We start from the raw sequence: 20894 nt of genomic DNA on the forward strand, positions 1-20894 counted from the left end.
AAAACTGTCAAACATCCAAAGCTGCTCATTTACACTATTTTATATTTAGTGGATGAGGACATGAAAAAATGCAGCAGAAGCAAAATAAACAGAGTAACAGAGGTTTATCTCTTTAAGGTAAAATCTCTCACATGAAGCTAAAAGTCTTCAGCTCAGTTTTTATTCTTTTGCAGAATTTATGTTGTATAAAATAAAAACTGTAAGAACTCTTTGTTCTCGTATTTGAATAAAATTCAAATTTTCAAGCTAATATCTCGTTGAGAATTACCTCATTGATTCTATTATATCAAACTGATATACTTTCATTATTTATTGATTCAACCAACAAAATGTGAATATTTGTGTTTTTTTTGTAACAGACTCGAGTAAATAAGAGTCCAAATATAAAACATAAAACTTGTTATTTGCCTGTTTTCTGTTGAAAACAGTGGTTCATGTGTTGAGTTAGGAGCATTTTATGCTTGAAGGATTCATTACTCAGTGTTTAGAGTCTTAACAATCAAAAACATTCCTCTGAAAATGATCAGGTACAAGGACTGGACTGAAAATGAGTGAACAAGCAGCCAAAGAAAACTGGAGAATGATTTCTACCCAGTAATGCACATCCCTCAATAACTTCATCATTACTGAGTCTAAAGAAACGCCTGTGATATCTAATAGAGCTGATACTGAACTCTGTATTTATTTTTCCACTCCTACAGATTTATAACTTGCCAAGTATGAGAAATTTAGGAAGAGCTAACAACAGCTGATGCTTTACATCCAAAGCTTGAAATTGTGCAGGAAACATTGGAAAAGGGTTTTTCTAATCAGGCTTTTATTTGATAAACATTTGTTAGGTTGTTGAAACCCATCAGCTACAAATGAATCTTTAAAATCCAGTATTGATGCTGGCTGGTTTACACGTGTACTTCTGCTGTTTAATACATGAGTGAGATTATTCTACATTCTGCTAAATATTTCAAATATTCAAAGCTCTCTTTATTTACAGGCTCCACAGAAACCAGGGCCGAGCCTATCCAGAAGAAGCAGCCTTTGGAGGAGGAGGAGCTACACCAGTGAATATGAAAGGCTTCATTTAGGAGCTGAAGAGCTGCTGTGTTCTCTCTATTGTTCATTCAGTCCAAGAGAAAATCATGTTCCTGCTTTTCATTTGGATGATGATGGTCTCCTTTCAGACTGGTGAGTCATCAAAAGATGGAGTGAGATGTAAAAGGAGATGATAGACATGAAAATATTTGGATGTTGTTTGAATTGATTCACTTTTTATAAACTAAGTTTAAAGATACAGAAACATGATGGTGAAATATGTCTCTGTTGTTTTCAGGATCCTCTGAGGATTTACTGACACCATCTAAAGATGTAGTGATGAGTTTGGAAGGAGACACTGTGACTCTCTCCTGCAACTATTCAGCTGTAGTTCAGACACTTTTCTGGTACCATCAGAAGTCCGGTTCACGTCCACAGCTTCTCATGGCAGATTATTCACCACAAACAGAAAAGCTGAAGTTTATACATGAGAAAGAAAAAAAGGAGTTTCATCTGGAGATCTCCTCTGCTGCAGTGACAGACTCTGCTGTGTACTACTGTGCTCTGCAGCCCACAGTGACAGGAAACACCAAAACTCTGTACAAAAACCTTTGGAGCAAAGACAACAGAATACTCCACAACATCCACTAGAGGGAGCCACACACTGTTAAACCTCTGATTCTTGTGTCATTGGACTGATGACAAAGACAACAGAGAAATGAAGCAGTAAAGATCAGAGACAGAGACAGAGCTGCTGTGGAAGCTCAAAACTATTTGATTGGCTGAGCTGAACTGAAACACTGATGTCTAGATGTCTAGGGAACTGGCCCCGCCCACTGAATTTGAAATTGTCGACATTATTTGATTAAAGGTCTTTTTATGCCAGTATTGAAAAATAAGAATAGTCAACACTCAGTGTGTTCTGATCTCATCGTCCTCTTTCATTACAAACAAACTAACATGCGTGGAGCAAATTCTCTCCCACCACTCACTCTCTGAAGATACTGTCGACTATTAAATGTTTTGAGAACATTTACCGCCAAAACCTCGGAAAATTATATTTTATTATTAATCCTCAGATTGTCATGGCACTGGGTTTGTGAGCCAGTGTTTGTGTTTTTCTGGTTTAAATCATACTCAATGATTTATGATTATTCTTGGTTCTTAGTGTTTTCTGCTCATGTTACATTTATAGTTTCTGTGTTCCACGTTTAGTTATTCTTGTTCCATGTTCCCCATCTGTCATGTGTATCAATGTTCCTTTCCCGAACCCATCTTATCTCTCTCTCACTCCTTCGCCTCTCTTGCTGCCCTCGCTCTCTTGTGCTCTCTCGCCTCTGTTTCAGAGCCTGCTCAGTGAGACTAAAAAAAGAAATGACAGAAGAGCGGAGAGAATGGAGGGATGATGGCGTCTTTGGACCCTGTCCTGACAGTAATCAGGCCTTGGATGGACAGCACTCTAATCAATACATTCATTTTTAATAAAGTTTAACGACACATTTTTCCTGATTTTTCCCCACGTATAACATTTTAACTTGAATGTAATCAAACTTTATTTCACCAATAAACATTTAATCGACTCAAATGAAATTGTTGTATTTTCAGGACCTTGGACAGCTCATAAGCTAGGCTTCGACACGTGACCGTTTTTAGTGATGGAGCTACACAAATTCAGCTGAATGCACTTTGACCGTGGGTGACACGAAGCTCACACACACACACACATCATCATAATCACCATCATCATCACTTGGTTTTTTCCCTTGAAGTGACGAGAGCTGTCTGAATATAAGAATCCTACAGTGTACGATGGCAAATATTGTTTACAGCAGTGGTTCTTAAACTGTGGTACAATTCCACTGGTGGTACATGGACTCCCGCTAATGGTACGCAGGAAGTCTCCAAATTATTTTAAGATTAAATAATATGCCATGGTCTGACTGAGGATTTCTGAAAAATTCAAACGTACAGCTGTGCTATAACTTTCAACATAAATAAAGACAGAAAACTAAACAGCAGTGACGTTTGTAGAGTTACTGAAGTTGAGCTAGCTGGTATATAATAATTTGATGGCTAGTGACACAGCTATGTTAACATAACATAAACAAACTAAAGCTGGAGGATGAAAACTAACTTTTTTTTCCACTCGGTAAAAGTTAGCCCGAGGGTTCCTGATGGTTAGGGACAAATGCAATCGCATGGCAGCATCCTGTAAACTGACCAAACTTCAGTCAGCTGCTTAAATCTTTTCCAACAAGCTCCGCCTCTTTGTAGGAGATTACTTTGAACCTTTTCCCACTGTTTTTTTAGTAACACAGCTTCTCTCCTGTGGATTTGGTAAATGGTAAATGGACTGATTCTTATATAGCGCTTTTCTACTCTCCCGGAGTACTCAAAGCGCTGTATACAACATGCCTCATTCACCCATTCACACCCAGTCATACAAGCACTTCTAAACTCAAGTGCAAACTAACCAACATTCACACACATTCAAAGTCTGGTGGAAACACTCCGATGAACGCAACAGTGTTTCCACCAGGCTTTGAAAAATAGAGGTTTTGCCACATGTGGTACATTGGTACAGTTTCTCACATTTCAGTGTTTTAATGCGGACCTTAAGTGACATCACTGAAATGTTCTCATGTTTTGCTTAAATGCTCTCACTTCTGTGGATTCTATGTTATTTCTTCATTTTAGAATTTTTCTTGAAGGCTGTTCCACAAATATCACATTTTACAGACTTTGACCTGCATCAGTGTTACACTGTCTGACACGGGAGAGCCTTCTTCATCATTACAGTGATTTCTGTTTCTTCTGTTTGTATCACCTGAGTCCGAGCACCAACCTTTGTTTCAGCTCCTAGTTCATTTTTTAGGTTTGATAACATGTGGTTCAGGTGGACGACTAAGCACTGCTACAAACTTCTCCTTTTCCTCCATTTGTGTCCTGAAATAAATGTTTTAATAGAGGCATTAAATTTTTATTTTAAAAAGTGTGAGGGTGAGAACTTGTTTTTTCTACATTACTATGAAATGTTATAAAAAATAAGATTTCATCACGTGACATTTTTGAGCCTCTACTAGAAAAAAATATTTAGCTTTTCCATCTCGATAGCTTTAAAAAAAAAAAAAACTCAGAATAAACAGTTTTGTTTGATGCCATTAATGTTCACATATAGTCTGTATACTTGTTCATATTTTTTGTGACACACACATTTTCATTTAGAGATTCAAACCTGTAGGAGCCAAACTAATGCTTCTTTTTGTTGAAGGCAATATGATCACAAACAGATGAAGATGAATTCAATTCAATTCAATTTTATTTATATAGCGCCAAATCACAACAAAAGTCGCCTCAAGGCGCTTTATATTGTACAGTAGATCGCACAATAATAAATACAGAGAAAAACCCAAAAATCATATGACCCCCTATGAGCAAGCACTTTGGCGACAGTGGGAAGGAAAAACTCCCTTTTAACACTAGAAGTCCCAGAGATTAGTCATTTGGCTTTTCTACCTAGAAAACCCACCGTCGAGCCAAATGGCTGGTAGGCTTTTAGCTAATATCCTTAATCACCTGTGAACAGCTGCTTTTGTTATGTAAATAAGGTGGGGCCATGGTGAACCACTTGGAGTGGTTAGTTTCCTGAGCCACAAGGAATTTCAGTTTGCCTTAGGGAGAAATCAACACACATGAGTGTATTTCCTTTGTTGCTGAGATTTATTGATAAAATAGTACAAAAAAAAAAAAAAAAAAACAACCATTTGTACACATATTTACAACTAACAATAAAAAGTGAGTGAGTACATTTCAATCACTCACAATCCTGGCACTGCCATGGTATCTGTAGTCTGCATGTACCACATGTGTATCTGTAGCAGTGAACACATCGCACAGTGGCATGATTGTTCTTGCATTTGTGTTTGACCTGACACGTGGCTCTTTTTCCAGGGCTAGGTGTGGAGGGTTGTGTCTGAGGCAACTGTTCTTTTCTTGCCTTCTTCCCAGCCATATGAGAGTTAGCCAACTCTCTTGCAAGCTCCACCAGGAAGTCCACCCGTCTTTCCTGCGTCCCGGTGCATGCTTGATACAGCACATGTGCATTCAGTGCTGCCATGTCAATCATGTTATAGAACACGGCAACTGGCCAGCGCCGTGTTCCTCTGCGGACCGTGTACTCCCGCACCATCTGGTCCATCACATCCACGCCACACTTTGTGGTGTTGTAAAGGGTGACAGTGTTTGGCTTCCAGTGTTGGGAAGGTTACTTTTAAAATGTATTCCACTACAGAATACTGAATACATGCCCCAAAATGTATTCTGTAACGTATTCCGTTACGTTACTCAATGAGAGTAACGTATTCTGAATACTTTGGAATACTTAATATATTATCATGCTGTTTACAACTACGTGAATGTCCTATTGCTGTGATTTATTACTGTTACTGAAGGTCCGCGGCTCAAACGTAGTAAAGGGACCTCTGGCTAACACGTCGGGTTCATGTCGGGCTGGTAGGCGAAAACTAGCTTTACTTTGTTGTCTGGGTCAACTTTGCTTGCGGGGAGACAGAGAGGCGTTGAAAGGCTGCTCCAACGGAACTTATTTTTTCCGGAGGAAAACACGAACACAGTGTACAGTTGAGTCTTAATAGCTTACTTACAAATGGGCTCGTCAGGCACTCTTCTTGGCTGCAGTGGTTATTATTATATTTACATGCTTCCAGCTCCCGTTTTTGCTCCGTGACAGCTCGGACTTCCTTTCTCTCCTCCCTCGCTCACAGACACATAACGGGTATGGTAGTCCATTCTCCCTGCAGCACGGACTACACTGCCCATCAGGCTACATTCTTTAGGGCCATGCCTGTAGCATTCTGCCTTTTAGCTTAGCACAACAACAACAACAAAAAGCGCTCTCTCACCCAGGAAACACGCAGAGAGAGAGCGCGTCACCCTGTAACCATGGCAACCGTAATGCTGCCGCCTGGAACAACAGAACGTAGCTGTCAAACAAACCCAAACAGTCCTGACCAGCGACAATATGAAACAGGGAAGTACCGCCGTGTATTCCATTTATTTCAACAAAGTAACTGTATTCTGAATACCACCTTTTTAAACGGTAACTGTAACGGAATACAGTTACTCATATTTTGTATTCTGAATACGTAACGGCGGTACATGTATTCCGTTACTCCCCAACACTGTTGGCTTCCTTTTGGTGGTGTTATCAGTCTGAACCACGCTGTGCATGCTGCTAAGAATATAGACTGTCTTCTTCCGTTTGGCCGCATACGCCGTCAGCGTGGCAGCAGAGGTTGAAAACACCTAAGAAATAAGATAAATTGTTATTTCCATAGCACTTTTACACACAATGAAACACATAAACATAGAACCACAAAAGACCTGCAGCCTACCTGAGTGGTGAATTCATTGCGATCTTTGTATCTAGCGGATTGAGGAATTTCCCGGCGAATCTTGTTGACTGTGCTGAGGATGGTGGTTTTCCGTCTAAGAAGTTTTTGTGCAAGTGAAAGCGATGTGAAGAAATTGTCCGTGGTAACATTTCTGCCCTTGTCTAGGAATGGTTCCATCAGCCTCATCACTACATTTTCAGACAGTCTCTCCCCACTGGGACGATTGGGGTCCTTGCCAAGATATGGGAGGACATTGCAAATGTACTTGGATTTTAGGTCATGAGGCCACCCAAAACTTGATCCCAAACTTGTCAGGTTTACGTGCAATATACTGCAGGAAACAGCACCGAGTCTTTGATGGGAAGAGCTGTTCATCAACGGTGATATGTAGACCAGGGTTGTAGCACGTGATGCAGTTGGTGACAAATGATCCCCACACACTGGAAATTGCAGCGAACTTATCAGTCTTTGCTCGATCACTGCGGGTGGACCTGTCATCAAAGCGTAGGTGTTGCATGATGTCTTGGAAGCGGTTACGCGGCATAGTTCCAATGATCTGCGGGTTTCCCAGGTTTGCTGACCAGCAGTCACGTAGTGATGGAACCCTAGTAACCCCCCGCAAGATGACAATTGAAATAAATGCCATTAGTTCAGGGAGGTCCATGAACCAATGAACATCCTCCGTTTGCTGTGCATGTTGAATAGTCCATTCTTGAATGCTATGAAGCATGTCAAGAGTGATGAAACACAGGAAGCTCTGAAGGCGACTCAAGATACTTTTCCTGGCCTTAGCCAGCGTACGCTTCTATTGGGGTGAAAGGGAGACAGGTCCCCACCTGTTCTTCACGCCACACTGTGCCATCTTTCGCTGTCTCAGTCCTCAAACAAGCTCTCTTTTTAGGTTGAGAAGCAGTCTCCTCATCTGCAGTGTGAACAAATTCAAATTGTGAGCAATGATGACGCTTTGATGACAGGTCCACCCGCAGTGATCGAGCAAAGACTGATAAGTTCGCTGCAGTTTCCAGTGTGTGGGGATCATTTGTCACCAACTGCATCACGTGCTACAACCCTGGTCTACATATCACCGTTGATGAACAGCTCTTCCCATCAAAGACTCGGTGCTGTTTCCTGCAGTATATTGCAAGTAAACCTGACAAGTTTGGGATCACGTTTTGGGTGGCCTCGACCTAAAATCCAAGTACATTTGCAATGTCCTCCCATATCTTGGCAAGGACCCCAGTCGTCCCAGTGGGGAGAGACTGTCTGAAAATGTAGTGATGAGGCTGATGGAACCATTCCTAGACAAGGGCAGAAATGTTACCACGGACAATTTCTTCACATCGCTTTCCTTTGCATAAAAACTTCTTAGACGGAAAACCACCATCCTCGCAGATCGCAATGAATTCACCACTCAGGTAGGCTGCAGGTCTTTTGTGGTTCTATGTTTATGTGTTTCATTGTGTGTAAAAGTGCTATGGAAATAACAATTTATCTTATTTCTTAGGTGTTTTCAACCTCTGCTGCCACGCTGACGGCGATGCAGCCAAACGGAAGAAGACAGTCTATATTCTTAGCAGCATGCACAGCGTGGTTCAGACTGATAACACCACCAAAAGGAAGCCAAACACTGTCACCCTTTACAACACCACAAAGTGTGGCGTGGATGTGATGGACCAGATGGTGCGGGAGTACACGGTCCGCAGAGGAACACGGCGCTGGCCAGTTGCCGTGTTCTATAACATGATTGACATGGCAGCACTGAATGCACATGTGCTGTATCAAGCATGCACCGGGACGCAGGAAAGACGGGTGGACTTCCTGGTGGAGCTTGCAAAAGAGTTGGCTAACTCTCTTATGGCTGGGAAGAAGGCAAGAAAAGAACAGTTGCTCGGACACAACCCTCCCCACCTAGCCCTGGAAAAAGAGCCACGTGTCAGGTCAAACACAAATGCAAGAACAATCATGCCACTGTGCGATGTGTTCACTGCTACAGATACACATGTGGTACATGCAGACTACAGATACCATGGCAGTGCCAGGATTGTGAGTGATTGAAATGTACTCACTCACTTTTTATTGCTAGTTGTAAATATGTGTACAAATGGTTGTTTTTGTAGAAATGTTGCTTTGTTTTGTTTTTTTGTACTGTTTTTATCAATAAATCTTTTGGAGATTTATTTTCCTGGATGATTGAGAATGCATCAAGACGAACACAAAATGAAGTTCACAGCTTTTAGCAGTTCCCCCTCCCCACACACAAACAAAGAGGCAGTTGGCTCAGGAATCATTCACACTCCCCCACTCCCCTCCACAATTCTCAGGTAACGACCCAATTTACATATGAATTGATGCTAACAAACTAGCCAAGTTAGCTTCCACTTGGCTGACAGAGGGTTAGAAAAGCCTGGGACTTCTAGTGTTAACAGGAAGAAACCTCCGGCAGAACCAGGCTCAGGGAGGGGCGGGGCCATCTGCTGCGACCGGTTGGGTCGCAGCAGATGGCAACAGAGAAATGAAGCAGTAAAGATCAGAGACAGAGACAGAGCTGCTGTGGAAGCACAAAACTATTTGATTGGCTGAGCTGATCTCAAACAATAATGTCACTAGGTAACTGACTGCGCCCACTAGACCTGAGCTCATCCAATGACATTATTTGTTGGTCATTGTGCTGCAGTGGAAGAACATTGTTCATGTGCTGTCTGTCTGGCTTTAATAACTCCAAAGACATGTTGCTGCACCTCTTTTTGCTTCTATCTCACATTATAGGTGAGTTTAAGAACAGGGATTAAAGTTTAGTTGAAGCTGCTGCATTAAGCAGATATACAGACTCCATTTCACTACTTTTCTTCTTTCTTTTTCCAGGACTCACAGCTGGAGACTCAATCACTCCTCAACAAACTGAAGTCACTAAAACAGAAGGAGAATCTGTCAAACTCACATGTAACTATCAGACAAGTTACAGTGTTGCTGACCTTCACTGGTACAGACATCATTCTGACCTTCAGGCTCCTCAGTTTATACTCTGGAAAAGAGGAAAGGGGGGCACAGCTCAATATATTCCTGATAGAAGATATGAATCAGAAACATCACCTACATCAACTACTCTGAACATAACAGCCCTAACCCTGGCAGACACAGCTCTCTACTACTGTGCTCTAGAAACACAGTGATACAAAGTGTAGAAGAGGCTGTACAAAAACCTGAACACAGATATCTGACTACTCTTCAAAGAGGAGGGAAGTGGTATTCAAAGCACAGCTTCATATCAGATGGATTCTGCTAATTCCTGTTTTATCAGAGTCACTGTGGTTACAGCTGCTAATGAAACACTGTGGGAGGATTCACATGAGCAGCAAATCCACATCAACCACAAACCAACTGTAGGAACGTTCGGACACAATAAAAACTGTCAAACATCCAAAGCTGCTCATTTACACTATTTTATATTTAGTGGATGAGGACATGCAAAATGCAGCAGAAGCCAAATAAACAGAGTAACAGAGGTTTATCTCTTTAAGCTAAAATCTCTCACATGAAGCTAAAAGTCTTCAGCTCAGTTTTTATTCCTTTGCAGAATTTATGTTGTATAAAATAAAAACAGTAAGAACTCTTTGTTTTCGTGTTTAAATAAAATTCCCATTTTTAAGCTAATATCTCTTTGAGAATCTCCTCATTGATTTTATTATGTCAATCTGTTATATTTTCATTTTCACAGATTCAACCAACAAAATGTGAATATTTGTCTGTGTTGTGACAGAATAGAGTAAATGAGAAAATAACTCACGAGACAGTTATGAATAAGAAGTTAATCACACCCCGGGCGTGATTAAGGATGCCGCCTCCTGCACGGCACACGGAGACCACGCCCACCACACATTGTAACCTATTTCTCCAGTAAATACAAGAAACATTTTACTCACTTACTCATAAAAGTGCAAATAAACAATAAACAATTAAAATCATTTGCTCACCGATCTCACAAGAGGACAGATTTCTACGACCGAACAATGCGGAGAGAAGCAGAACTAGTTAATCGTTTTTAACTTAATGCATTGTTTTAGCATTTTTAGCATAAGCAGCGACTGCTAACTCTTCATTCTATATCATTTTGTACCTTTGTTCGGTGATTCTTCTTCTCTTTTTTCCTGCTAGGGTGTTCAGAACTCATGGGACATCGTGAGAGAAGAGAAAGCCTGTCCTCTCTCAGCGGGACAATGCACCATTTTGGCTGTGTCCAAATTCAGGGTAGCATGCTTCGATGGCCGCATTGTGTAGGGATTTATGTCACAGCAATGCGATGAAGGCTGTCCAAATTCGAAGAGTCCTCCAAATGTGGCAGCAAATTCATCCTAATCTTTCCCAGATTTGAAGGATGGGTCCGGTGTGTCCTTCGTGGCCCAACATATCCCAGGATTCATTGCAGGTCATGCAGGAGAATTTTCTCATAACAATCTCGGACCTAAGCGGGAGTTAATGCGGTAGAGGATTACACTTTTAAATGTAAGTATATGAAAATCTGGTGGTACAAAAGTTACAACCAGATTACTTTTTTAAATAAAATAATCTTCATCAAACGTACCCGTAAACTATGGTGGGTCCTCGGTTTTTCATGTATTGCCACTTGCATACAGCTAATTTAGATTTCTTTGAATGAACCTTTTGGTGATATGTTTTGGGGACAAAGACCAAATGGCTCAATTTATTAAAATGAGCAGAGAAAATGATCACCTCTTACTCTGGTGAAGAATTTGGCCACTGTGGCATGGCGGTACAAGAATAAAGCAGGGAGAGGATGGACAGACTGTTTTCACTTCATGAAAGATTGGTTTAAAAATTAAAAATGTCCATCCATCCATCCTCATCCGCTTTATCCGAGATCGGGTCGAGGGGGCAGCAGCCTAAGCAGAGAAGCCCAGACCTCCCTCCCCAGCCACCTCCTCCAGCTCATCCGGGGAACACCAAAGGCGTTCCCAGGCCAGCCGAGATATAATCTCTCCAGCGCGTCCTGGGTCTGCCCGGGGCCTCCTCCCGGTGGGACATGCCCGAACACCTCACCCAGGAGGCGCCCAGGGGCATCCTTGTCAGATGCCGAACCACCTCAACTGGCTCCTTTCGATGTGGAGGAGCAGCGGCTCTACTCTGAGCCCCTCCCGGATGGCCGAACTTCTCACCCTATCTCTAAGGGAGAGGCCAGCCACCCTCGGAGGAAGCTCATTTCTGCCGCTTGTATCCGCGATCTCGTTCTTTCGGTCACTACCACAGCTCGTGGCCATAGGTGAGGGTGGGACGTGGATCGACCGGTAAATTGAGAGCTTCGCTTTTACACTCAGCTCCCTCTTCACCACGACGGACCGGTGCAGCGTCCGCATCACTGCAGCCGCAGCACCAATCCGTCTGTCGATCTCCGGCTCCCTTCTCCCATCACTCGCGAACAAGAGAGGTGACATGTATTTATTTGAATATATTTGTTACATTGTTATATGTTTTGTTTTAGTGTAAAAGTTTTATGTTATTAATAAATTGATTACAACAAACAGTAAGTAAGTAAGTAAGTAATCTTTATTTATTAAGCGCTTTTCACAGACAGATAATCACAAAGCGCTGTACACAAATATTAAAATAAACAATAAAATCAATAGACAATGTACACAATATAAAAGATCAAATGTAAATAATGTAAAAAATATATAAAATATGTAGATCAACAAAAGGCTTGTTTAAGCGGAAACATTTTTAACTGTTTTTAAAACAATCCGCAGAGTCAAGCAAACGTAACTGTAGTGGTAAATTGTTCCACAGCCTTGGTGCAACAGACTGAAAGGCTCTGTCCCCCTTTGTCTTCAGTGGTATGCGGGGAACAACTAAGAGACTCTGAATCTGTGAGCAGAGACGACGAGCAGCAGTGTATTTTATAAGAAGCTTGGATAAATAACCTGGGGCCTGGCCGTTTAGTGCTCTATATGTTAAAACAAGAATTTTAAAGCGAATTCTAAACTCTATTGGGAGCCAATGTAAAGAATATAAGATGGGAGTGATGTGAACACGCTTGGTAGAACGAGTTAATAGTCTGGCTGCTGCGTTTTGTATTGCCTGTAGGCGAGAGAGAGATGATTTATCCAAGCTAGTAAACAGAGAATTACAATAATCTAAGCGTGATGACACAAATGCATGAATTAGTTTTTGCAGTTCAGCTGAGGAAACCATATGTCGCAGTTTAGATATGTTTCTTAAATGATAGAAACAGGAACGAGACAAAGATTTTACATGAGAGTCGAGGCCCAGAGAAGAGTCAAATATTACTCCGAGATTTCAAATATTTGACTTGACAGATGGACACAAGGATGCAAGAACCTGACTGATTTTAGAATGTAGCTCAGGAGGAGCTATGATCATGGTCTTGGTTTTGTTAGTATTTAGAACGAGGTAGTTGCTTGAAAGCCAATCAGAAACCTGGGCTAAGCACTGGACTAGGGTGGACAGCCTATCCAGCTGATGAGGCTTAAAGGACATATGGAGCTGAATGTCATCAGCATAAAAATGATAAGACAGGTCGCTAAAAGATTGAATGATACCAGCTAAAGGAAGCATATAAAAAGAAAATAGTAATGGACCTAAAACTGAACCCTGTGGAACCCCGCAGGTTAGGGCAGCAGTGTTAGAGGTGAACCTATCTGTCCTAACAGAAAAGGTCCTGTCTGATAAGTAGGAAGAAAACCAGTCTAGGGCAGAGCCAGATATACCAGCCAGAACCTTGAGCCTGTTAAGTAGGATTTTGTGGTCGATGGTGTCAAAGGCAGCACTAAGATCAAGCAAGATGATCACAGAACAATTCCCTGCGTCAGATGCCATTAATAGATCATTATAGACTCTTAGGAGAGCGGCCTCTGTAGAGTGCTGCTTTTGAAAGCCAGAGTGAAAAGGGTCAAGGATGTGTAATTTACATAATAGAGACCTGAACTGATTTTCAACAATTTTTTCAAGTAATTTACTTAAAAATGGCAATTTTGAAATAGGTCGGTAATTACTAGTAGAGCTAGGATCAAGGTTCTGTTTTTTTAACAGAGGAGTTACCTCAGCATGTTTAAAATAAGATTGAGCACAGCCTTGCCTCAGTGAACTGTTGATGATGGATAGTAAAGTGGGACCAATGCTGGTGATAGACCCAGACAGGACAGAGTGAGGTAATATATCAACAGAGCATGATGAGGATTATATTTTACCTAAAACTATAATTAAGTCATTTAGTGTGATTGGAGAAAAGGAGGTAAGTGATCCAAGACAGCAAGGCGTGTCTTCATAAGGGGTAGCACTTGAGGAAATTTTGGATTTCAAGTCCATCACCTTATTTACAAAGTAATTGAGGAAAGTATTACAATCTTCATCAGAAAGCAGCAGAGCATGCTGGGTTGGAGGAGAAACAATACTGTTGATGGTATCAAATAGAATTCTTGAATTATTTTTATGACGATTTATAAGATTATTGAAGTAAGAGGATCTGGCCTCTTTGACTGACTCATCATATAGGTAAAGTAGTTCTTTAAAGTGCTCACGATGGACAGTCAGGCCAGTGGACTTCCACAGACGCTCTGCTTTTCGATAGGAGCGTTGAAGACCATGAGTCTGATTATTTAACCACGGTGTACGGGAATTAAGAGAGCAATAACTGGTTTTGAAAGAAGCAACCTGATTTAGAATGGCAAGACAGTGTTCATTAAAAGAATTAGTTAAAAGCTCAACCTCATTAGAAGAACTTTTAAAGTTATAAAGAGGAAAACTCAGAAATTGTAGATTAGTCAATAAAGCGCCTGCGCCTAATAGAACCTTGAGGATGGGACTCTGAATTAACAGATACAGTAAAAGAGACTGACTTATGGTCGCTAAAAACAACTTCATTTAAGTTCATGTGGTCAAGGGAAACACCACAGGTGAAGACCAAGTCCAAAGTGTGCCCAGCCCTATGAGTAGGCCCTGCTACATGCTGAACAAAGTTGAAAGAGTCCATAATGCTCAGGAACTCCTTAGTGGTACTGTTTGTTGAGTCATCCACATGAATGTTGAAATCGCCAACAATGATAACCTTGCCCATTTTAATGGTGGAAGTTAAAAGGTCTTGTAGGTCTGACAAAAAAGACGCAGCAGACCCAGGTGGACGATAAATTAAAATGCCGTATATGGGCTGTTCTCTTCCAATTTTTATCATAAGCATCTCAAAAGAGTTGTAGCAGCTTGAAGAAATCATCTGGCATAAAAAAGTCTTTTTAAAAATTACAGCTGTTCCACCTCCTCGTCCAGATATCCGAGGTGCACAGAGAAATGAGCAGTCAGCAGGACAAAGCTCTAAAAGATGTGAGACTTCATTCTCACGTTGCCACGTCTCAGAGATAAGCATGAAGTCAAGCTTCTCATAGCAGAACAAGTCATTTAAAATATAAGACTTATTGGCGATTGAGCGGGCATTAATTAACATCCATTTAAGGCTGCGACTCACCAGGACAGGGGTAGAGTTTCCAAGGAAAGAGTCCGCGCTATGTGCTAAACCGTGCAGCAAGACGGGGTTCCTGCCGCGATGAGGCTTGGGTTTCCATGCTTCCAGATGACAGCCTGGGTGGTACACATAGTGGGTTGTGGGGATTAATCCGGTTCCGACAAGTTTCAGCCGAATCTCACCGGTAGCAACCCAGGAATAGAGCCCCCGAAGGTCCATCTCTTTCCGGAGACGACGGAGCAGGACATGAAGGCCGGCTCGCTTCCTTGCTTTCTCCGACGAGGCCTCTGAAGCAAAAATGAGCTAACCGGCAAGAGTGGAGGTAGACCGGGTGCTGCGTCGTGCTCTAACGGCGGTAGGAAAACAGCCTCGTTTCATTGACTCTGAAAGTTATCCATTGCAGATTTGATCGCTAGCAACGCATGATGATCATAAATCCGAAGGGAGGTGACACCAGAAAAAGCTGTAACAAAAACACTTGCATAGCATATAAAATAAACAAACACACGGACGAAGGCAGCGGCACAGCCAAACACAGGCGCCATCTTGACCTTGCCAGTTGGTTTCATTGACAGTTACCTTGACAGTAACTGTCAATGACCTCATTTAATTTACAGGTATTTGTAACATGCATGAACATAACGCTAACTTTGAACAATTTTACATGGATATTTATTTATTGACAATAAAGTAAATAACAATAATAATTAAACAGGAATATTTCTAATACACCAACAATATTTAAAGAAGGAAAAACAATATTTACAGTTGTTCACACAGGATTAACCTGAGTGACCTGTTTCTGGACTGTTTCTTTAACAACTGTAATAGATTACAGGAAGTCTCTGACAGTGTTGCTGAATCTGCCAAAGCAAGATCAGACATGGATGGGCTGCTGCAACTGAGACCTGCGGTTTGTCTTTTCTGGTCAGCGAGTGGAGAATCACACAGGGTGGTCTGCAAAGAGAGCTTTAGGATGCTTCCTCCCACTGTCCACTGCATCGTCCATCCACAGGGTTTGCAGGGCTGGCTCACTCGGCGGCTGCCACACCACCAATATGTTTCCGTGGTGGATGCTATATTACTACTAGTATAATATTTGTAACTGTTGCAGACAACAGTTTGATGAAGTGCTATGTAACAAAAGAAATCAAAAGATTAGATTCTATAAGTTTCAAAGAGATTTAGTGTATCTATTTTATACAATACAGTAAATGTGTACGAATGACCGGCAATAATTCTGTTACTGAAATTATCCATGAAACTAGCTAAGTAATTCCTAAATGCGTGTAGATTAAAGGAGCGGTCCCCAACCTTTTTTTGCGCCACGGACGGTTTATGCCCGACAATATTTTCACAGACCGGCCTTTAAGGTGTCGCGGATAAATACAACAAAATAAAACTAGTACCGGTACCAAAAAAGAAGATTTATTCATAACACACGTGAAAAGACCCAGGAAAACTGAGTTAACGATAAAAGCGATGACAAAATAACACTGAAAACCGATAAAACCCTGAAAACCATACATTTCACACCTGAGCCTCAACTCTCGCGGCCCGGTACCAAAGCGACTCACGAACGGTACCGGTCCGAGGCCCGAGGGGTTGGGGACCGCTGGATTAAAGAAAATTATTTTACCTGGATATGATTGTCTCTGATGAGCCTAAGGTACAAAACATGCCCACGACAATGATAAAGTTTTTCTAGCTCCTCGAGAATTGAAAATATGCAAATAGATGGAGCAACACTTCTGGGTCCATCTTAAAGTTTTCGCGCTGTGGCGCTAGCGACTGGAAAAGCGTGGAAGTAAGGCGGGGCTTGAGCGAAGGCTGGAAGGCTGCATAATTTCACAGCTGCTCACTTCCATTCTTCCTGGCCATCCAAGGATCCTCGTCACGTAGGAAGGATCTCTACGGAGCATCCTTCCCTGAATTTGGACACAGCAACTCTTGTTCATCTTCTTTTAAATTTTATTGGCAGTTGGCAAACAACTGAATGGTGCATTACCGTCACCAACTGGTCTGGAGTGTGACTGGAACGTTGTTCAAAAAACAAAACAAAAAAGAAAACAGCTCAGATCCTCCCAAGCAATTTACACTCTTTAAAAAAAAAAGGAATAAGGCCTGATGACTTTTACTTCTAGATTCCTTTTGCAGTAAATCAATAAGATCTAGTTTCATTTTCATATTACTGAGGTTTTCAGTCAGTCTTCTCTCCACCTGATACTTCTGACTGTGTAATATAACATGTCCTTTCGTTTTCTCTTCTCCACAGTAGTCACATTTTCCTGTATTATGAATCCCTATCATGAATAGTATAGTGTTCAACCCAGTATGTCCAAATCTTATTCTCGATATGACGACGTCCTCTCTCCTACTCCTTCCTGTGGAATGCACCATTTTGTAGCAGCTCATTGGCTGAGAGCAGTGTATGCGTGCTTCAGAGAAGTTAACCCTTTAACTGCTGAATATATGGTTTATTCAACCAAGTATAATTGTTAAAACTAACAATTCTTAGGGGTTTTTTTCCTATTAGGGCACATTTTACCAAAACCACGTTTAAATTTGAGTTACATTTAGGTATGAACACAAAGCACAAAGCAAAGATGAAAACCAGCACAAAGAGACTTCAAAGTGATCACGACAGTGATTCTACTGTAGAAAACAGAGGCTGCAGCCTGACTGCTCATCAGCTCACCTGTTAAAGTTCAGGGTCTGGCTGCTGGGCTGGGGTCAGCATTCACTTACAGTAGCTTTAGCATCACACTGGATTCTTGGCTAGCTTAGTTAGCAGGCTGTCTGTGCAGGGGCTTGCAAAGACCTGAGGTTGTGTTAGCAGCATAATGCAGCTGTTTTTGTCCTGGATGTGGTTTCCACTATGCCATCGTGTTCTTGTCCTTTTGTGCATTAAAAAAAAGTAATGTCCATTTCCACACTGCAGACTGCACCACTACTTTCCTTCTCTGGCACACAAATTGGAATCAGCTGACTGTAATGCAGTGCAACAACAGATAAATGGGATCAATAGGCAGGCAGACTAACAATTTCAGGGAACTGACCTACTGGTAATCAGTTTTGGAGAGATCAGATTCTCGATTCCCATCCCAGGTTAACACCAACAAAATATAGAAACAAACTTTAGTCAATCAAACACTTTTGTGCGTTACCGAATGACTTTTCCCCACATTGAACCACTACAACCAATTCCATGGTTCCCCCACCTACTGAACCCACATTAACCCCTGACTGTACACATTTTCCTGTTTAGAGGAAAGTCGCCCTCTAAAATGTAACACTTTTTTCACTTCTCGCTGCATGTGAGCCTTGTGCTTGCACAGGAAGAGAGCGGGAGGGAAAGAGAGAGAAAGAGAGCCAGGGACAATAACGTCACATTAGAAAGGTAGAGTAAAGAAAATGTGTGACACCAAGAAAAGAAGCAAAATCTGGAACCATTTCAATTTCATTGACAGTACAAAGGCAGAGTGTAGAGTCTGCAAGAAAAGACCATCATTTAGTTCCAGCTCCACAAACAACCTGCACAGGCTCCTGAGAGCTGTCCACCCATCAGTGCAATAGGAAGATGAAACACAGTCAGTTGAGTGTGATATTACTGAAGGTGCCAGTGTGTCTACTGCAACCGTTGCTGCTGCATCTACAGCATCATGCAGTACACCACCACAACCACCTAAACCAACCCAGAGCTCAATTAGACAGTTTTTGCAGACATCTGTGACCCAGCAAGACAGAACTCAATTGATAAAGACCTGGCAAAAATGGTTGCATTTGATTTGCATTGAACTTTTTTCAGTTGTTGATGATAAAGGATTCAGAAAGTGTATTCATAGACTGAATCCTATGTATGCAAGCAGGAAAACACTCTCCCAAAAATCATCCCAGGCCTATATGACAGAGAACGTGCATCTTCTTTTTGTTTTGCATATTTTAATTTATATTTTTATTACGACCGGCTCAGAAGCGCAACATAAAAAAAAAAGATACGAATACCAGATTGTAGGTGAGAAGAGGTTTTATAAAAAAATGGCATAGCAGGCTGGCTGAAATGGCTGGTGCCACCAAGGCAAAGACTAGTGAGCTCCTCCTGAAAGCCTGCCTCAGGTATCCTTTATCCACACCTGACCACGCGTGGTCAGTTAGCAACAGCTGAACCCACTGAAGAGATTAGGGGCTGCAGAGGACGTAACAATTTGATTGTGTTGTGTTTTGCAGTGTTTTGTGTTGTTTCACTTTAAATTTATTTAAAAGGAAAAAGTTGAAAATTTAAATAGTTAAAAGTTGAAATGTTTTTGTATTTTATAATTGATTTATTACATTTTATGTGGAGTGAATAAATAAAAGTATATTTATGGTTGCCCCTAGAGACAAAGCACGTACATACTCCAAAACACAACAGAAGTGCTCCACAATGCTAGGGGGCAGTGTTGAGCTTTTGTTACCTAGTGGCTACACAAGCCAGGAAGTACCAAATGACCGGATTTGGTGTGTGGTAGTAACAGGTAAATGAAATGCCTGGGATAGGGTCACCAGAACCCTGTTCTGGAGCCAGGCCCTGTGAGGGTGCCCGATGGCGAGCATCTGGTGGCCCTGCTGGGCACAGCCTGAAAAAGGGACATGGGCATATCGTCCTGCAGGCCCACCACCAGCAGGAAGCACCGTAGGGGTCGGGTGCAATGTGTGCCGGGCGGCGGCCAGGAGCGAAGGCCCTGGCAGACTGATCCCTGGCTAACAATTGGGACATGGAGTGTCACCTCTCTGGTGGAGAAGTAGCCTGAGTTAATGCATGAGCCTGAGAAGTGCCGGCTAGATATAGTCGGGCTCACGTCAACACATGGATTGGGGCGCTGGAACCATTCTCCTGGAGAGGGGCTGGTCTCTGTCTCTGTCTGGAGTTGGTCTTGATCTCAAATTCAAATTCACAATTGATTTTCTATGACTGCTGCTCTCCTTTCCTGTTAATCGGGTCGTATTCCAGAAAGCAGCTTCAACAGACTTAAGTGTGCCTGAAGATTCTTTTATTCTTTGTCTTCTTGTTTTTTAAGATAAACGTCATGATCTGCACTGACACACATTCATATTCTTCAGGTAACTGGATTATAATGGAGGCTCTGCTCTTTGAGCTCCATGAATGATTTCTTTCTTTCTCGACTCACAGTTAAGTCTGTTAAACCTGCTTCCTGGAACATAAACAAAGCAGAGCAGCAGAAAGACGTGCTGAGTGTAAAGCTGTCAGCAGGGGGAATAACACAGGGCTGTGAATGAGTCCTGTCACTGTGATCAGGCTCCTCCTTCTAATCCACCAACTTAGTGTTGATGAAGACTAAACAGAGAGATCACAGCTTCTTTATACTTGCTGTAGCTCACAGTTACTCTACACTGCAGATATGACGCCTCTGTTCATCTCAGTGCTGCTGGCTGCTATGTGCCTCGGTATGAACACAACTCTGTTTCTTTGATATCAATCCAACATTGACATGATTCTTTAACAGCACACTGATACTGTTTGTTGGTGTTTTACAGAATGCAGAGCACAAAAAGACAACGTGCTGCAAGCAAAAGGAGAAGAGACTGCTGCTGCAGGAGGCACAGTAACACTTCACTGTCTCTATAACAGCAGCAGTTTAACAGGCACTTCCCTCTTCTGGTACAAACAGGATGGAAACAACAGCCCCACATTCATCCTGAGTCGTGTTAGCAGGGATGATGGAAACACAGAAGACGAGTTCAAGGAGAGATTTTCCTCCACACTGGATTCCAGCATCAGATCAGTTCCTCTGAAGATCCAGAAGCTTCAGCTGTCTGACTCTGCTGTGTACTACTGTGCTCTGCAGCCCACAGTGACAGGAAACACCAAAACTCTGTACAAAAACCTTTGGAGCAAAGACAACAGAATACTCCACAACATCCACTAGAGGGAGCCACACACTGTTAAACCTCTGGTTCTGTTCCTGTGA

General features: G+C 42.0%; 1 protein-coding gene and 1 gene segment (V, D, J or C); one reads left to right on the plus strand and one right to left on the minus strand.

Moving 5' to 3' along the window:
- Positions 1 to 20894, minus strand: part of LOC120434305 (zinc finger protein 570-like) — a 488395-nt gene that overhangs the window by 422757 nt on the left and 44744 nt on the right. The window lies entirely within an intron of this gene.
- On the plus strand, positions 20162 to 20859 carry LOC120434313. The segment is given in 2 exon segments: positions 20162 to 20370; positions 20461 to 20859. Coding segments are annotated over 2 exon segments (438 nt in total).

This window comes from Oreochromis aureus, linkage group 18, assembly GCF_013358895.1.
Source record: "Oreochromis aureus strain Israel breed Guangdong linkage group 18, ZZ_aureus, whole genome shotgun sequence".
Taxonomy (NCBI): domain Eukaryota; kingdom Metazoa; phylum Chordata; class Actinopteri; order Cichliformes; family Cichlidae; genus Oreochromis; species Oreochromis aureus.